The 19,936-nt window shown below is 36.5% G+C and overlaps 2 protein-coding genes across 3 annotated transcripts in view; both read left to right on the top strand.

Annotated features, from left to right (window-relative positions):
- tulp3 (tubby-related protein 3) overlaps positions 1-19,936 on the top strand; it is a 470,805-nt gene that overhangs the window by 284,438 nt on the left and 166,431 nt on the right. The gene's annotated exons all lie outside the window — the stretch shown is intronic.
- Positions 1-19,936, top strand: part of si:dkey-82f1.1 (DENN domain-containing protein 2A) — a 148,566-nt gene that overhangs the window by 40,430 nt on the left and 88,200 nt on the right. For both annotated transcript variants that reach the window (XM_028805490.2, XM_028805480.2), the window contains exon 2: positions 14,198-14,296. In XM_028805490.2, the coding sequence (XP_028661323.1) occupies positions 14,211-14,296 (86 nt within the window). In that variant the 5' untranslated portion in view covers positions 14,198-14,210. The remainder of the gene's footprint in view (positions 1-14,197; positions 14,297-19,936) is intronic.

The raw sequence follows: 19,936 nt of genomic DNA, 5'->3' as shown, positions 1-19,936 counted from the left end.
AATTGTAATAGACAAGATAGAAGTTATATATGGTCAGGACAGGAAATGAGGTCAGGAGAGCCGGGGTCTGAAGTGAGATCATCAGGCGAGACTTCCTTCTGATGATCTGAGAGGAAGAAAGAGATAAAATATTAGCTGACGACACCAACCCTTGGTGGAGCGGATAACTACACTTATCTAGGCCTATAAATTGTCTCCCAAGCGCATGTGTGTAACACAAGGTTTTGGTCAAGGAGTTTATAGTGTAGGCTAATAATACTTATTACAAAAAATACCATTTATTACCCGTCAAATTCATTATAAAGTAGAATTTATAAAATACTTTTCAAAAGGCTACATCTGTAGAAAGTTAAATCTATCTATCTATCTATCTATCTATCTATCTATCTATCTATCTATCTATCTATCTATCTATCTATCTATCTATCTATCTATCTATCTATCTATCTATCTATCTATCTATCTATCTATCTATCTATCTATCTATCTATCTATCTATCTATCTGCTTGTCTCCCTGTGCAAAGAGATAATGTCCATAGTTCCCTAACAGTTGTATTTGTTTTTGTCTGTACATACACATAGATGTCTTGGACTTTACAACCTCTTTTATTTTTTATCTTCATTTGTATACTTCAAATTAGTTAATCATACCATTTTGTTTCTAAGAGAGAATGTCTAAGGTTCCTCAGGGACTCTTACTTTTGTCCCTGAACAAGCACCTTGCTGCTATTGTACAAAGAGACTCATACACAAAGCAAAGAAAGTTTGCTTATTGAATGGAAGCAGTGGTCGGGGGAGAAATGAGTCTCAGGAAGTTACAACTGGGGTACAAAGTGTGATGTAACTGTACTGTTTAATGTATCTCTATTAGTAATATTTACAGGACAAAAACAAAATAATAAATACCTTTAATGTGGACGAGCTTGCCGCCTATTTTTAGTAGATACGGGGTCACCTGTTCCACTGTAGCCTGTCACTATAGCTGCTTCATAAAATCTTTTTTTAATAGTTTAGGCATGTTTACATTCATTTATATATTATACATTGTGAGTTTTCAATTTTACAGGTTTAAGACAAAGATAAGAGTTAGCTTGCAATATGAAATAAAAACATTTAATGTCTAGTATCTGCAATTTCAATGAGAACTGTCTAATGTTTACATTCCAGGAACGATCTTTCAAAGAAGGAAGTGTTCTTGGAAGCAACAGTTCAATCTGAGCATCAATTGATGCCAGTCATTGTGAAGTATTTAGAGTGCCCTGAAGCCAATGAATACTCCACTAGGGTAACTTCAAAACAGGATCATTCATCCATTATCCAACCCACTATATCCTAACTACAGGGTCACAGGTGTCTGCAGGAGCCAATCCCAGCCAACACAGGGCACAAGGCAGGAAACAAACCCTGGGCAGGGTACCAGCCCACCGCAGGGCACTCACACACACACACACACACACACCAAGCACAATTTAGAATCACCAATGCACCTAACCTGCATGTCTTTGGACTGTGGGAGGAAACCCACACAGACACGGGGAGAACATGCAGACTCCACGCAGGGAGGACCCGGGAAGTGAACTCAGGTCTCCTAACTGCGAGGCAGCAGCTCTACCCACTGTGCCACTCCAAAACAGGATCAATGAAATTAAAATAAACTGTTAGAGCAAGCAGTACTTTTTTTTCTAGTTGAATAAACTGGAGAATGGCAGATTATATGTTTCCTTTAATCCGCTCTTTTATAATCAAGAAATTGTACTTGGATTTTTACATTTCATGAGAGCAGATCAAGGCTGAGTATGAGCACTTTGCCACACTATGAGTAAGTCATCAGTATAATTATCTCTGAGGATAATTACCAATTACCTGTTAAGTTGTTTTATGTTAAATGTTATTGTAGCATTTAAGATAACATTGACAGCTTTTAGCACTTAAATCCCAGTTTTATTTCTGGCTGGGGTGTTTTATGGATTATACTTCTTCTTTTAGTGGTCTCTTGGGATTATTGTGGATCTTCAGGTTTCCTCAGAAAGACATTCTGTTGGGTTGATTGCTATGTATAAATTGTTCCAATATGTATGTTTGCTTGGGTATGCATTGGAATGAACTTGTGTTCTGACCGTGGCTATGATCTTCTGTGTGCCAGTTTCTGTAGGAGAATTTGATCCCTTAACAGGAAAAAGCATTTCATCAATTTCCATCAATTTTCTGACACTTATCTAGATCCAAGTCATTGCCACCTCCTCCAACTCCTCTGGAGCGATACCATGATGTTCCCAGGCCAGCCAAGAGATATAACCTCTCCAATGTGTCCTGGGTCAGTCCCAAAGTCTCCTCCCAGTTGAACATGTTTGAGTCATCTCCCCAGGAAGGCATCCAAAAGGCATCCTAATCAGAATTACCTCAACTGGCTTCTTTTGATGTGGAGGAGCAGTGGCTCAAGTTTGATCTCCAATCAAATGTTTCTTGCCTGAAGAAGGGGCCTGAGTTGCCTCGAAAGGTTGCAGATTGTGATCTTTTTAGTTACTCAATAAAAGGTTTCGTTTTGCATGACTTCTCACTTCATCCAATAAATAAAGCAGAGTCCAGACACTCTGCTAATGAAACTCATATTCTGCCACTTTTATCTGCTATCTAGTTCTTTCAGTCAATACCACAGCTTGTGATCATAGGGGTAGGGCAGGAATGTAGATTGACCAGTAAATCGAGAGCTTCATCTTTTGACTGAGCTTACTATGGATACTGCTCTGTTCTGCCTGCTTGCTCTCTTCCTCCCTCACTCATCAACAAAATCCTGAGTTACTTAAGCTCTTCCACTTTAGACAGCACCTCAACCCCAAACAAAAGGGAGCACTCCATCCTTGAGAACCATGACTTTGGACTTGGAGGTGCTGATCCTCTACTCAACCGGTAAACAGGGACAATAAAAAACAGCTATTGAAAATATATAGACATTTAAGTATTAAATATTGTTTCATTTGTGCTTTTCATTTTCAGTGACCATGAACCGTGAGCATTTGAACTTGAACAAGATCCTTATTGACAGCAATGTAGTTGCTAGTAATTTCCACTGGTGTTACATCTATACACATAACAAAACAAATGCAGTTAACAGCAGAATATACAATTTTTGACACCGTCACAACATTCTAAAAATTCAAAAGCTTTAAAATGCACACCATTGGTTTTCAAGGTTTTTGTGTCTTCAAAAAGAATGCTGACAGGAGACATGCTGATTCCCCAAAATCCAGATTAGTAACATCACCACATTTCTTTGTTAATTTCAGTGTATTAGACTTGGATTAGCCAAATGCTATTTTATGTTTTTGTCTAGTCTACCAGACTGTTAATGACATTTTCCATTGCCTAATAAAATAATCCATTTGCAATCTGTCACAAGACTAGTATAATTAACATCTTCACCCACAGCTCATGATACTAGCTAAGTTGACTGTGTACTGTATGTTCCAACAAGGCTGAGCTCCCTCTCTCTGGGAGCTATTTATGTAATGCACTATATTCTTTCAGAAGAATACCTTTTCTATATTTAATCAAGCCTAACACATAACAATTTGCCATTCTTTAACAGATTTCAATATGATTATTATTTATTACAATAACAAAAAAAAAAAACAATATGGTTATTTAAAAATAGCTCAGGCGTTTCATGAATTCTGCCTTCATGTTTTCCTTTTCAATTTAGTTTAGGCGCAATGAGGTAGTACCTTAATTTATAATGAGAAATGTAATTATTTACCTTATTTTATTGAATTTACTTGTTAAATTATATGATATACTGTATATCCATTCAAGAACATTCTAGAAATAATCTGATCCATCTACAACATCCTAAACTAAACTTACCCCCCCACCCACTACCTGGCAGATGATGAGGCTCTACTTTGCTCCTTCTAGCACTTTCTGTTGAACACCATCTGAAGAAACGCTCTAGCAATGGGTGTCTGTTTCTCTTGACTAGGTTTTTTAGAGTCATCATGGCCCCTCTTTTTAGGCTACACTATCATGTTTTAGATGGATTTTAAATGAAAGCGTTACAGTAAGAAATTCCACTAAAGAGTCTTCCAAATAATATCTCCCAGTGAATCAATTTGGAGGTAATGTTGTTACTGAAACTGCCTGAGTTGCGCCATAATGATGACCTCTCATCTCATCTCTTTCAGTTTTATAAAAAATAATAACCATGTTGTCCAGAAATAGCATTTTTGTGATACACTGTTAATCTGTTAATTTTGCATTTTATTTTCACAAACAATAGAGCTAATTTGTAATTTATTTTTTTGGCAATTGAGCAGCAAATCAAAGGTGACATTTCTCCCAAAACACCAATCAGAAATTGACATAAATACAACAAGGTGATAATGTGAGTCATTATAATTGGCAACCCCAAAAGTTCACCCAGGGTTTAATCTTGTTGTAAGCCATAAGCTCTAAGCCCCTTCAGCACACCAGGGTTGCAAACCTAGTGAGCTTTCATGTATGTCCTTTATTTTATACTTGCAGGTGTATTTTTGCTTGTGTCTGTTTGTTACATATATGTAAAGTGCTGTGAAAAAGAATTTGCACATGGTCAGCAGCAATGCTCAAATAGGCTGTGACATTCAAGCAATAATTGATGCTAATGGGTACAAACTGTTCCAAGAAAACATTTCCCACACCATTACACCACCAGCAGCCGGGATTGCTGACTCAAGGCAGGTTTGGTGTATGGATTCATGCTGCTGGTGCCAAATTCTGTCCCTACCATCTGTTTGCCTCTACAGAAATTGAGATTCATCAGAGTGGGCTACATTTTTCCAGTCTTCAACTGTCCAGTTTTGGTGAGCCTGCACCGAATGCAGCCTCAGCTTTCTGTTCTTAGTTGACAAGAGTGGAACCTGATGTGGTCTTCTGCTGTTATAGCCCATCTGCCTTAAGGTTCAACGTGTTATGCATTCTGAGATTTCTGCTTGCCACAGTTGTACAGAGTGTTTATATGAATTATGACCGCCTTTCTGTCAGCTTAAACCAGTCTGGCCATTCTCCTCCAACTCTTCTCATCAATGAAGTGTTTCCGTCACTGGATATTTTTTACACCATTCTGAGTAAACACTAGAGACAGCTGTGTATGAATATCTTAGGAGATCAGCAGTTGCAGAAATACTCAAACCAGCCCATCCTAACATCAACAATTATTCCACAGTCAAAATCACTGACATATGTTTTTTTCATCATTCTGTCAACATTAACTGAAGCTCCTGATCTTAATCTGTGTGATTTTACTCATTGTGTTACTGCCACAAGATTAGCTAATTAGATACTTGCATGGATAAGCAGGTGTACATGTGTTACTAATAATTTCCTTAATGTCTCTATGACTACTTGTGAACTTGCCACAAAACTCTGTGCCTGCAATCAGTGAAGAGTGGTATACAGATTGAGCTGAATTAAATTAAATTCAATATTAGAGAAAGGGAACCTGAGTGAACACACAATTGTTTTAAATCATTACTTTCTTTATTCAAGGAACAATGTTATCCACCACCACCTCCATCATGTATGTGCAAAAGTGATTATTCCCATAATTTTAATACTTGGTTGCAGCACCTTTAGCAGCAATAATCACAACTAAAGGTTACCTATAATTTGATATCAGTCTTTCATACCACTGTTGAAGAATTATAGTCTACTATTCCTTGGAGAATTGCTTTAATTAAAGACACATTAGTAGGTTTCCTTGTGTCAACAGCACATTTCAGGTACTGGAATAGTACAGTGCAGCCAAAAATTATTTGTGCACTGTGAAAAAATGGACAAAAATGTAAATGAAATTGAGGACACTGAAGAACAAACTTTAACAACTCAATTACTTGAGTGTTATGTAAATAAACAAGAAAAACATTTATTCAAAACATATTCTGGAAGTGTTTTCAAATTATGTAGAACATTAGAGCATTAGAAAAATCTAGATGATGACAGGCCATTCAGCCTAACAAAGCTTGCCAGTCCTATCCACTTAATTCTTCTAAAAAACAATCAAGTCTAGTTTTGAAAGTCCCTAAAGTCTTACCGTCTATCACACTACTTGGTAGATTATTACAAGTATCTATGATTCTCTGTGTAAAGAAAAACTTCCTAATGTTTCTTCAAAATTTGCCCTTAAGAAGCTTCCAACTGTGTCCTAGTGTTCTTGATGAACTAATTTTAAAATAACAGTCTCGATCCACTGTACTAGTTCACTTCATAATTTTAAACACTTCAATCATGTCACATCTTAATCTTCTTTTGCTTATACTAAAAAGGCTCAGATCTTTTAATCTTTCTTCATAGTTCATCCCCTGTAGCCCCGGAATGAGCCTAGTTGCTCTTCTCTGGACCTTTTCTAGCACAGCTATATCCTTTTTGTAGCTTGGAGACCAAAACTGGACACAGTACTCCTGATAAGGCCTCACCAGTGCATTATAAAGCTTGAGCATAATCTCCTTGGACTTGTTCTCCACACATCTTGCTATATAACCTAACATTCTATTTGTCTTCTTAATGGCTTCTGAACACTGTCGGGAAGTTGATAGTGTAGAGTCCACTACAACTCTTAAATCCTTCTCATAAGGTGTACTCTCGATTTTCAGACTGCCCATTGTGTATTCAGACCTAACATTTTTACTTCCTATGTGTAATACTTTACATTTACTGAAATTAAATTTCATCTGCCACAAATCTGCCCAAGCCTGTATGCTTCTCCATGTCCTTCTGTAATGAGTTAATGGATTCCAAATGATCTGCCAATCTACCATCTTGGTATCATCTGCAAACCTAACAAGCTTGTTACTTATATTCCTCTCTAAATCATTCATACTGTATATATTAAAAATAGCGGCGACCCTAGCACTGACCCCTGTGGAACACCACTCTTAACATGAGCCAATTCTGATAAGGTTTCTCACACCATCACCCTCTGCTTCCTGTTTCTGAAACAATTCTGCACCCATCTACAAACTTCACCCTGAACTTCCACTCTTTTAGTTTAATGCCCAACCTCTCATGTGGCATCTTATCAAATGCTTTCTGAAAGTCAAGATAAATAATATCATGTGCTCCACTTTGATCATATCCTTTTATTGCTTCCTCATAGAATTCCAGCATGTTGGTAAAACATGGCCTCCCTCTACACCTGTACTTGCCATGTGCTGCTCAATTTTATCCTTAATAATTCCTTCCATTAATTTTCTTGTGATGCATGTTAAGCTTACTAGCCTATAGTTCCTTGATCTTCCTGATCACCCTTTTTATATAACGGGATAATATTTGCCATTTTCCAGTCCTTCAGAATCTCCCCAGTGTGCAGTGAATTTCTAAAAATATGCGGCAAGGGTTTATATATGTACTCGCTAGCCTCTTTAAGAACTTGAGGGTAAATATCTGGTCCTGGTGATTTGTATGATTTTAGCCTATAGAATCTGAGTAGTACTTGTCCCCCTACAATTTCCAAATCCTTCAGTACCTCCTTAGTATTCCTGTTTACCTCTGGGAGGTTATCTACTTCCTAACTTGTGAAGACCTCAGAAAAATACAAGTTTAGAGTGTCAGCTATTTCACTGTCTGTATCTTTTAATTCCCCTTTACTATTCCTGATGCACTTCACCTCCTCCTTGACTGTTCTTCTAGTAAAATACTGAAAAAGTCTCTTAGGGTCACCGTTTGCCTTATCTGCTATGTTCCTGTGCAGCTGTGTTTTAGCCTCCCTAATATCTTTGTTAACGGTTACCCTCATATTCTCATACGCCCTACAATTAACTTTAGAGTTATTAGTCTTATATGCCTTATACAGCTGTTTTTTCCTTTGCAGATACTTTTTCAACTCTTCATTAACTCACTGTGGAGTTTTTAAAAATGTCCTATTAATTCCAAATTTAGGTATGCACCTGTCCTACATTACATGTAAAACATTTTAAAAGCTTATCCCAGTCTATCCTCCTGAGACTTTGCCATATCTGCTCAAAATTTGCCCTACCAAAGTTAAACCTAACAATTTTACTTGCATCTGCTCTCTTACAAATCACTGAAAACTGTATTATATTATGGTCACTTGACCCTACTGTTCAATCACCTCTACATCCTTAATTCTGTCCTGATTATTACAAAATAGTAAATACAAACAAGCTTCACCCAGTGTTGGTGTTTTAACATACTCTGTTAAAAAACAGTCACTGATTATTTCTAAAAACTTCTGCTCTTGTGTTCGGTCACTTGCAAGGTTATTCCAGTTAATATTCGCATAATTAAAGTTCCCTATGACTAATATCCCACTGTATACTTGCCTTTATAATATTACTAAAAAAATGTGTTTTGAAATTACTTTCTGCATTGGGTGGTTTATAACACACTCCTAAAGTAAAGCCTCTTTCCCTAATGCTTTCCAGGCAAAGCCATATGTTCTCACTAAGACAGGGCTCATCGTCCAACTGAAGAGGACTTGCATTTAAATTCTGTTTGACATAAACAGCAACCCCACCTCCTTATCTTTCTTTTTTTTTTTTAATTTTATTGATTTTATTGTAATCATTCCGTACAAATAGATCAATTTTTACAAAAAAATAGGATTGAAAACAAATCAACCCCCGCCCCTGAGAAAGAGAGCATGGCCAATGGACTAAAACTTAAAAATAGTAAAAATAAATAAATTGAAGAGTTTAATAGGCGGATCCAGATAAATAGACAAGAAAAAGAAATGGGGAGAGAATCTACTTCCTCAGTGCTTTAAATGTTTATTCTAAAATATTATTGATTAGATCCTGCCAGGTTTTGAAAAAGTTCTGCACAGATCCTCTAAGTGAGAATTTGATTTTTTCCAATTTCAAATAATATAAAACATCAGTTACCCACCGACTTAAAAGAGGAGAGTTAGGATTCTTCCAGTTTAGCAAAATAAGTTTTCGTGCCAATAGTGTAGTGAAGGCAATCACAGTTTGTTTGTCCTTCTCCACTTTAAGCCCACCTGGAAGAACACCAAACACAGCTATTAGTGGATTAGGAGGGATTGTGACGCCAAGGCTGTCTGAAACGCACTTAAAAATTTTTGTCCAGAATGATGTTAATTTGGTGCAGGCCCAAAACATGTGACCCAGTGAGGCTGGAACTTGATTGCAGCATTCACAGGTTGGATCTTGCTCTGGAAATATTTTGGACAGTTTTAAGCGAGACAGATGTGCTCGATATATAATTTTGAGCTGAATAATTGTATGCTTTGCGCATATGGAGCTCGAGTGAATTCTTTGCATTGCTACCTTCCACTCCTTTTCTAAGATGTTGAGTGAGAGATCCTTTTCCCATTGTCATCTTGGATCTTTGAAAGGGAGGGACTGTAAAATATTTTTATATATTGCAGAAATGCTGTCTGAGTCCTCGAGACTGAGCAATATTTTTTCTAAAATAGAGGAAGGAGGGAGATGGGGAAAATCGTGCAGGTTCTGTTTGACAAAGTTTCTAATTTGAAGATAGTGAAAGAAATGTGTTGCTGGAAAATTAAATTTTGAATGTAATTGTTAATAGGATGTAAGATTTCTATATAAAGCAATTTAATCCCAAATGTTTTTCAGATATTAAAAACTGCATATGTTTGCGAGGGTTGAAAAAGGTAGCTCTCATGCAGAGGTGCCACAGATAAAAGATTCTCCATCTTAAAATGCTTTCTACATTGGTTCCATATTCTGAGTGAGTGAAGCACTATTGGGTTGTTAGTATATTGGCAATAACTTGCATTTATTAAGGCACAAAGCTGGGAATATAGAGAAGTACTGCAGGATTTTATTTCTATTGCAGACCAAGCCTGTGTATGTTCATCTATTTGTGTCCACGTTTTTATAGCTTGTATGTTTGTTCCCCAGTAGTAAAACTGAAAGTTAGGTAGAGCCATGCCACCTTCTGTCTTAGGTCTTTGTAGAGTCGCGCTTTTGATACGTGGATGTTTTAGGTTCCAAATAAATATGGTTATGGTTGAATATAATTGCTTAAAGAATGATTTATTGATGTATATTTGAATGTTTTGAAATAAAAAGAGAAGCTTAGGAAGGATATTCATCTTAAAATGTTAATTCTTCCAGCTAGAGTGAGATGGAGGGTTAACCATCTATACAAGTCTTACTTAATTTTTTCCATACAGTCGGCGAAATTTTGTTGATAAAGAGATTTACGTTTACTTGTGATGTTTACCCCTAGGTATTTAATCTGTTCTGTCTATTCTTCTTAAAAAATGTGTATCCCTCTATGTTATACTCATCCCCATCTTTGTTATTTAGCCAGGTTTCCGTTATTGCTATAATATCATAATTATGCTCTGCTACAAAAAACTCCAACTAGCATTAAGGTAAGCCATTTTAAATGTGTTTACAGTACTATGCATTTTTATTTCTACTGTTGTTTGTTCCTCCATGTATAGTTCTAAACATGGCTTGTCCTAAACTCCTTCTCCCCCATTTCCTAGTTTAAACAATCCATGACTAACCTGCTCATACACATCCCCAATATATTGGTGCCCCTCCAGTTCAGATGTAACCCGTCGCTGCGGAACAGGTCCCATCTGTTCCAAAAGGTGTCTCAATGCCCCATAAACCTATACCCATCTACCCAGCACCATGATTTAAGCCACATGTTAAATCTTCTTATCTCCTCAATCTTACCTGGACTGGTGTGTGGCACAGGCAGAACTTCAGAGAAGAATACCATATCAGTTGTGCTTCTCAGCCTGACATCTAAATTTTTGAATTTGGATCACAGATCTGACAGACTACTCTTATGTATGTCATTTGTTCCAAGATGGACAATGACAACTGGATCCACCCCCGCCCCTGGCCAAGAGCCTATCCATTCTTCCAGGGAGGTCTCCCACCTGGGCACCTGGAAGGCAACACACCATGTGAGACTTTCTGTTTCTGGAGTAAACACGTGCTTCAATCCCCCTAATGATTGGGAACTGGTTTTGAGGTGGCCCGTTGGGGCTTCTCATTCTTGCCTACCACATCAGAATCATCAGAGACACTGTCCAGCTCCACAAGGACCTGAAAATGGTTTGATACTTCTAATTCTGGGGTTGATGCCCCCAGACAGTGTGCACCCTTTACCTTATGCCTTGTGACCTTGACCCACCTATTTCTACCTGTCTGGTCTGGAATCTCCTCCTGCACCAACTTAGGGATGCTCACTATCTCTCTAAAGGACACCTGAGCCAGGTCCACCAATTCTCTACTGCAACGCAGGCCAGCCAGTTCCTCCTCCAGTTCAGCAGCCCTGAGCTCGTGGTGCTGGATCAGCTGGCATCTCCTGCAGATGTAGCCTTCATAGACAACTGGCTCCTCCAAGCCATCATCTATTGCCTTCAAGCAATTATTTGTTCACCTGACCATTGGAGTTTTCTCTAAGTCCTGCTCAGTATTTAGTAGGCCCTCTTATGGCAGTAATAACAGCATGTAGCCTCCTGGGCATGCTTTCATTAAGGGTGCTGCAAATGGCTGCGTCACAGCTCTCCCATGTGTGCTGGAGCATGTCTTTCAAATTCTGTTTGTTGCTTGGTGGGTCTGCTGGGCATTTCCTTTTCATCTTATCCCAGAGGTGCTCAGTAGGATTGAGATCTGGACTTTATGGGGGCCACTCAAACACGCACCATTTTTGGAAGGCTTTTGCACGCTTTGCAGTGCGCTTTGGATTGTTATCTTGCTGGAAAATGTAGTGATGCCCAAGCAGTTTGCCATCAGATGGGAATTCATGATGCCTTCAATAAAATACAAAGTGCAGACATGGGAAGCTGCCATACAACCCCAAATCAACATGCTCCAATCACCATGCTTGATGGTTGGATTTAGGCACTGGGGGCTATACTCCTCCTTCGAGTTGCGCCATACTCTGTAACGACCATCTAATCCAAATATATTTAATTCAGATTCACCAAACCATAAAATTGGCTTTCAGAAGCAGATAGGCTTGTCAACATGTTCTTTGGCAAATTTAAGACATTTTAGTTTTTTTCTTTTTACTTGTAAATATCTTCTTACGAAGAACACTTCCGTGCAGCCCACATTTGTTCAGCCTGTTGTTTACTGTTTGTGTGGAAACCTGAGTTCCAGTAGCCTCCTTGTCTTGCTTTGCAATTTGTTCAGCAGACAGCTTTCAGTTTTTCATGGCATGTTCTTTGATGTACCTGTCTGTCCTTGAACTGGTCTTTTTTCTCCCTCCCTCCATCTGATAAATAGATACATTTATTTTCTGAACTTCCAGATTTTAGGGTCATGGAGACTAGAGCTTGCAGCTACAGGCAGGCAGCTACAGGTGAAAGGTAATAACTTATGCCAAATAGGTGGCCTATTACCTTTGAGGCAAAATCATGCACACTTGCTTACACAGATCAAATTTAGAATCACAAAACAACAACATATCTGTATTTCTACATACATTTGGGCTAAGAGTGGAAACTATAAAACCTGAACTAAATATAAAAGGAACACGGCTTGAACATAACAAACAACTAAATCACAATGCTAGTGCAGGGATCCCCAGCATCCTGGAGGTAGGAGCCAGCACTGGAAATCAGCATGTGAACAGCATGAGATGTAAATTGTGTTTAATAAAATGTAATTTTAAATTAAACTATGCGGTTCTGATTTGCCATTAAGTGCACATTTCCTTGACAAATATTCCTTTACATATATATCACATCTTTATGAAATTTATAGCCAAAATGTCTTAAATCTTCTGTTTTGGCTTGCTTCCATTTGCTTTTAGTTTTCATATTACTCCAGACATTCCATAAGCAGAAATGGTGTGCCTGGAATTTGCTTACAATCAAAAATTATATATCAAACTATAAATTACTTTGAACTTTAAACTGACAATTAGTGGTATTTAAAAAGTAATTTTCAATTCCCAGAGATGTTTTTGAATTTTATTTAGAACAATCAAATAAATAAATAAAACAAGCATTAAGTAACTTCCATGCTGGTAAACATAAATGGCATGCATTTTCACAAAACCATTTTCTTTTCATAATACTGTATTTCATTCCTAAGCACTTGTCTCCATTAGCTACAATATCAGGTTACAGTCTTCTGTGCATTGCTGTTTTCATTAGTCATGTCAATAGCATGTACTTCTGAACATGTGTAAATTTAATGAATAATACAAGACTTCTTAGATGTCTACCTTAATAGCTATACTTGTTAATGACTGCATCTGACTTGCTTAAATATTAATATTTCTCATTTAGTTTAATATGTCTAAATTAGTTAGCATGACTCTAGAGGCCAAACAGTTTTTAAATGCACAAAAATGCCTTGTGTTGCTGTTTAAGTTTTACTTCTTTAATTAAAACCAGATGTTCCTGGAGTGAATTCATATTTGGGGGAATTGAAATGTTTTCTTTTCACTATGTAGAATGATTTAATGATTGGAATCACATTGTCAGATGGAAACAAAGTTTGTTTTCAAGTCAGATTTTTGTTCCTGACGCACAATACAATTGTTTTGCTTATAAGTATTTGAAGTGGGGTTTTAACATCATTAGAGTAATCACATGTATCATGATACACAGATATTTATACATTTTACTTTAAAAAGTAAGTGTTGAATGTTTTATCTTTCTCTAAAATATAACAGTATAAAACTTGAACTATTCCAGATATGAATGGTCCTCAATTTTTGATCTTGTAAATATCTCTTCATCTGGCAAATGATATAATAATGTTATTGTTTTTAAAGACCTTTGTCTCACACTTTATGGTTATGAAAAATCTATAGATCAGATTGCTGCAATCAGTAGAGATTTATTCAAGGTTGAAAAAGAATTGAGTCTTAAATAGTTATGTAGCTTAGGTAGCACTATTTCTTGTATAACTTTCTTATCTTTTCTTTCCTTAATTATACTTGTAAACGGACGCCTACTACATTCCACAGTAATAGGCTATACAGTATATAAGTATTAAATCTGGACAGGATACCTGCCCAACACCCATGAATATTTTCATGTCCAGTAGTTGTATCTACTGCATATCTGTGTGGTCATATGTCTGTGTTTTTGGAATCACCAACATTTGCAAAGAATTGGTAATTGAATAGTCTTGTTTATAGGAGCACCATTAGGGAACACATACCATTTTCACTTATAATGTTTTTTTATAGAAAGCAGTGTAGTTAATTTTTGCTTCTTTCTTTCCCTAGGTGTGTGGTGAGGATGGGAGTTGCTAACACAATGACACCTGGAAGGGAGGTGTTGGTGAGCAACAGTCCTGAAAATAACATTCACAAGTCTTTGGACAGGTAAGAAAGTTTACATAGTAGTATGTGGAATAGGAAAGTAGAAGAAAACTACACCTTCTAATAATAGTATTGTGACAATTATAGATGGGACCTCACAATTCTAAGTTTTTAAGAAGGAAGTGATATTTTTATGGTCTGTGCATTTTTAGTGATTTGCCACACTGTTGTTTTCTTCTCGTCCAATGATATGTCATCTGTACTAATTAGTTCAAAATTACTAATGCCAAAGTCATTCCTTTATTTGATAGTTAGTATTAAGGGATATCTCAAAATCTGTATGTTCAAAGTTATTTTTACTTAGTGATCTGTGAAATGTGAAATAGGAAGACAGGGTAAGGAAAAGGCTAACTGTGCCATCATGACATTGGCTTTATTCTCAGCCTGGTCACCATTTGTGCAATTTCACATAGATCTTTTGTGCTTTACTGCTACAATTTTAACACAAAAATGTTATATTAGGTAGTTTGGTGACCTATCTTGGTCCAGAATAAGTCAGGACAAGTGTAATTGTGTGTCCTATTGAGTGCTAGATCCTACTTTGCACTGCTACCAGGATAGACTCTTGCTCCCTGTGATTCTATAATGCAAATATCAGGTTAAGAAGGTGGGTGGATGGTTTGTGAAATCTTGTATTGCAGAAATGATCAGATTTTTTTATTAAGTTGCCAGGATTTCAGCAGTACAATAAAAATTGTGACCGGGTGGTAAATTATTTCAAGAGAAAATCCTGTAACAGACAGTAGCATAATGGGTTCATTTTTACCTTTAGGCATTGTCATGCTTCACCACTACCAGAAACTAAATTTTGTCATGCATAGTCAATGGAAGGGTATTGTTGTTTTTTTTTTCTAAATCTGCAGCATTCATGCTGATGGAAAATGGAAAGATATGTATATCTATCAAAGAAATGTAAACCCTCTGTTGCAGAGGTTTCAAACTCAGGCCCTGGAGTGCAGCTATTTTTTTCAGAAATTTACTCCAGTTCATTTCTAAATTAAAAGTCAAACCTTATTGTCAGTGGGACATTAACTTTAATTACTGTATATGGTTTGTTCTGCTTTTTCAGAAATTCCTGTCAGTAGATACTTTACACTTCTTAGAAAATAAACAAAATATTTTACAGAATTTCACCGATTAGTTCCTCAATTTTTATTTTTTCTTTCTACATGATCATTCAAACAGATACTTCATAATGGTCAAAAACAGGAGCAGATGGCAAACAATAAGCTTCTTAGTGGATGACTAACCCATTGTTAGTTCATTTTTGGTAATGGAAAAAAAAGAAATGAATTTGAAGAAAAAGAAAAAACATTAAATGGGAGACAGAAATGTTAATTTCTAAAATACAGACAAAATAGCTAAGGCATATCATCTATAGTGCATAAATGAGAAGTCTAGTTAACAGAGGCAGTGAACTAAAAGTTAAATAAGGAGGTTGGAACAAAAACTTTATACCCCTCCAGAAAATGAGTTTGATTTCCTTTAAAAATTCTTTTGCATCAAGTTGGGTAGAAGTCTTTTAAAGTTTTGCAGTCTTCTGTGGTAATCAAGCATTTTCTGAATGCCCCCATGTAGCCTTGGCTAGACATCTATATGATAAGGTCCTAATGCTTTTTGTTAGTTAAGTTAAAAGATTTTTGTAAAGTGGCCAATGTGCTCTTATTAATCATAGACCTTTAGATAAGCCAACTCTGAATGATAAGAAACAGACTTTCAGATGAGCTGACATCCTTTACCTCTTAAATTGACTTAAGTGAATTCATTTCTATCTGCAGCATAATGTCTTGCTTACTTTAATGACTGCCTCTTGAAATTTTGATGGTTTTATTTCCCTCAAGCAACCATGTCAGGCTTCTTAGGTGATTGTTTTTTTTCAGAAGTCCACAATGTATATCTTATTTTTTATAGAAAATTTTCATTGTGATATTCAGTAATCACTTTTGCAGAGAACTGACTTTGGCAAGTCTTGATGTACCACAGATATTTCATAGTAGAAAAATGTTATGGTAAAAGGTGTCCAGTTTAAATGTGACTGTCTTGATTCTGTTGCAGCTACAAACAACCATTCTCAGTCAATTACAAGAAAGCTTTATATCCAAGGTACTACTATGGATGGCATCAAGGCCCCCAATGATCTGTGTTTTGTAGAGAAATGGAGGACCAACTAACTAAGAGGGCTATAGTGTGGGGGTAAAAGTTGTAGTTGTACTTTAAAGTCATCTAGGGTCTAGGGAATCAGAGATGACTGCAGCTGTTTGGATGCAGCTTGCTATATCCTTATTCCATAAGTGAATATGGTGCATTTAAGAGAATTTAAATACAATTTAAATGAATTTACAATTAATTAAATGAATTTACAATTAATTAAATAAATTTACAATTATAGATAGATAGATAGATAGATAGATAGATAGATAGATAGATAGATAGATAGATAGATAGATAGATAGATAGATAGATAGATAGATAGATAGATAGATAGATAGATAGTGTGGGGTACAGCCCGGACACAGACAGGTAGACACGATGTTATCACCCAACACACGTTTATTTTCATTATTCTCATCCATTACAGTGCACATTCCCAGTGCCTCTGCACCAATCACCCCTTAAGTCCTGGCCACAACACAATGCCTTCTCCAGTCTCTGGTCCGCCTCCACTCCTCTCCACCAAGCTTCGTCCTGTTCCACCCGACTCTTGCCCTTGACTGGAGGGAGGCGGCCCCTTTTATACACCCCGGAAGGACTCCAGGTGTATCCTAATGGCTTCCGTAGCCACACCCCTGTGTGGTGGAAGCTCTGTCGGTGTATCTGGAAGTCCTCCGGGTGTCCCCAATACTCTTCCCCCCAGCACTTCCGGGTGTGGCGGAAGTACTGAGGTCCAGGGCTCCCAAGGCATCGGGGCGCCCCCTGGCAGTGACCACGGGCCCTTACAGGGTTGAGCTTCCAAGCTCTGTACCCGTGGCCCCCAAAGCAACAAGCCCTCCTCCGGTCCTCCTGGGCATCCCGGCCGGGCATGAACCCCCTCCGGGTACCACAATAGATAGATAGATAGATAGATAGATAGATAGATAGATAGATAGATAGATAGATAGATAGATAGATAGATAGATAGATAGATAGATAGATAGATAGATAGATAGATAGATAGATATTTTATTAATCCCCAAGGGGAAATTCACATACTCCAGCAGCAGCATACTGATAAAAAACAATATTAAATTAAAGAGTGATAAAAATGCAGGTATAACAGATAATACAATTTAAATACAATTTATATTGTATACAAAATGCATTATATATATTGCTTCATGGATTAGTGATGGTAACTAATTTTCTCTAATTTATAAAGTTATTTTTAACATTCTCATCCTTAGGAATGGACATAAGACATATCACACAGGACATAAATTAAGTGATGTGAGTAGGAGCAGGCAGGACTAATATTGGTTATATGTGTGAGAGAGCAAGACTGGAATTAAACCTTTAGAAAAGCTGGTGATGGTGGTTAAAAATCATTATTACCGTTTAATCTCAGGTTCAAAAGAAAATTGAAGTAGGAACAGGGGCCAAGAGTGGGGCAAAATATGTAATATGAGGTCAGAAATGGATGAAATCGAAGTTGGCTCTGTGTCGGAGTAGGAGAAACTAGGATAAAATCATTAGAAAGTGGGAAGGACCAATGTTAAGCACCAATGCTAAAATTGTGTTATATGTTATTGCACTTCAAAAAGCTTCCATTGTTGAGCAAATAGTTTACCTCGACAGATAATAAAGCCCAAAAATAATGTGTAAGATTTTTATCCTCATTGATGGAATGGAAACCTGTTTTGTTTAGTTGTGGTAGCAGTGTGTGTCAGGCAGAATTTAACTGGGAATTGAGCAACAAACCACTGGTACAGTTTTCACTTATTATTTGTACAGTTTTCTCTCATCATCTATAGTCATGTTGTCTAACTTTTCAGAATGCTGTTAATCAAATTCCATCTAAACATATTTAAAAAAAAACTTTTTATAATTTACAGAAATACCAACATTTATCTGTCCCACAATCCACAAATCAGGCAAAATTGAAACCAGTGAATCAACCAATGTTTATTTTATATACAGTAACAAACTGACTCCTTGTTTAGGGCTGATTCCCACCTTTCACCCCTTACTGGTGCCTCAGGTGCTCATAAGCCTAAAATTGGATTAAAAGTGCTCAATAAATACAGTCTTTCATTGTACCTATATATAACAGCTTGTTTTGTTCTTCAAACCTAAAAATAATTAACTTTATTGGTTGGATTGCTTGTTCAAGCTTTGTCTATGAAGCTGACATCTGTCATGTCTTCCAATAACATAACTTTACTGTCAAAGCTAGTTGAATCAATGAAAAATTTAATTAACACACTTTCTGGCTAAATGAGTTATGTTAGTATTTGGTGCAGATCAGACAGTTTCATTTCTCAGTGCAATGTAAGCTTTGTTGGACCCAAATCCAACCTAAAATGCTTGAATTTGCATGAATTTGGCAATATTGTTTGAATAATACTGAAATAAAAATGCTCAACTTAAAGGAATACTCAATCTAAAAATGATATATTTTTATATGCTGCTTACCCCATGTAGTTTGTTTTGATGACAGCGAACATTTTTAAAGGTGTTGTGGTTATGGAGAACAGAGTTCACATATTTTATTTTAGCAAACAAAAATATTCACAAAAAATATTGCAGAGAAAGGTACAGTATTTACACAGGAATAAGCTTTTGAATTAAAGACAGGACTCTTGATGTCCATTCTACCATAAAGTCTGTTATCTTCATTCTCCATGAAAAAATAATTCTTGGATGTCACCACAATCTGCATGGTATCTACATGCTGTAAGTAACATATAAAAAATATATACCATTTTTTAGTGGAGTGTCCTTTTAATTTTTAGCATGCGTACTGAAGCAAAATAAACAACTTTGGTTTTCACTACCTTAACAGGAATTGAAGAGAAACCCACAACAACATTTTTGGAAACAATGTGCATTAAGACGCCCACTTACTTGCCAATAATTCATGATCACTGAGTCACTTGTGCATTCTTCCTCAAAAGTATGTCATCACGAAACCTTTGCTACTGTGATGTGTAAAATTATCCTTGGGCAAAATGGGCATAAATAGCAACAATGAAATCTCAATTCATTCTAACTTAATTTTAGATTATGGATTGTACGGAAATGGCAAACACATTTATTATTTAAATCTACTAATTTTAGCTTTATTTTCTTTAGTAGTGTTCGAATGACAGCTTACGCTATGTAAATTCTTGGATTAAACAAGTTACATGGGCAAATAGCCCTTTTCTTTTCTTTTTATAACACAGCTTCTCTCACTGTCTTTCCATTAGGTGTAGTTGGAAGGTGAAAGGTGAACTAATTGGGCAGTTTTACATGTTACGAACTACTCCAGGTAGTGCTGCTGGTACCTGCATTTATATTTGTAACATTTTATTTGAAATTGGATTTAAACTATTACACAGTATCACTTTATTAGTCCTAGAAATTATACATAATATAAAATTGCTTCCATCTGAGAATGTTATGAAATTGAACTTGAACTCATTTAAATATAAGATTTTAACACACTATCATCTCAAAAATAAGGGT

Source organism: Erpetoichthys calabaricus, chromosome 1 (genome assembly GCF_900747795.2).
Source record: "Erpetoichthys calabaricus chromosome 1, fErpCal1.3, whole genome shotgun sequence".
NCBI classification, from domain to species: domain Eukaryota; kingdom Metazoa; phylum Chordata; class Cladistia; order Polypteriformes; family Polypteridae; genus Erpetoichthys; species Erpetoichthys calabaricus.
This window is presented reverse-complemented; position numbering and strand designations above follow the sequence as displayed.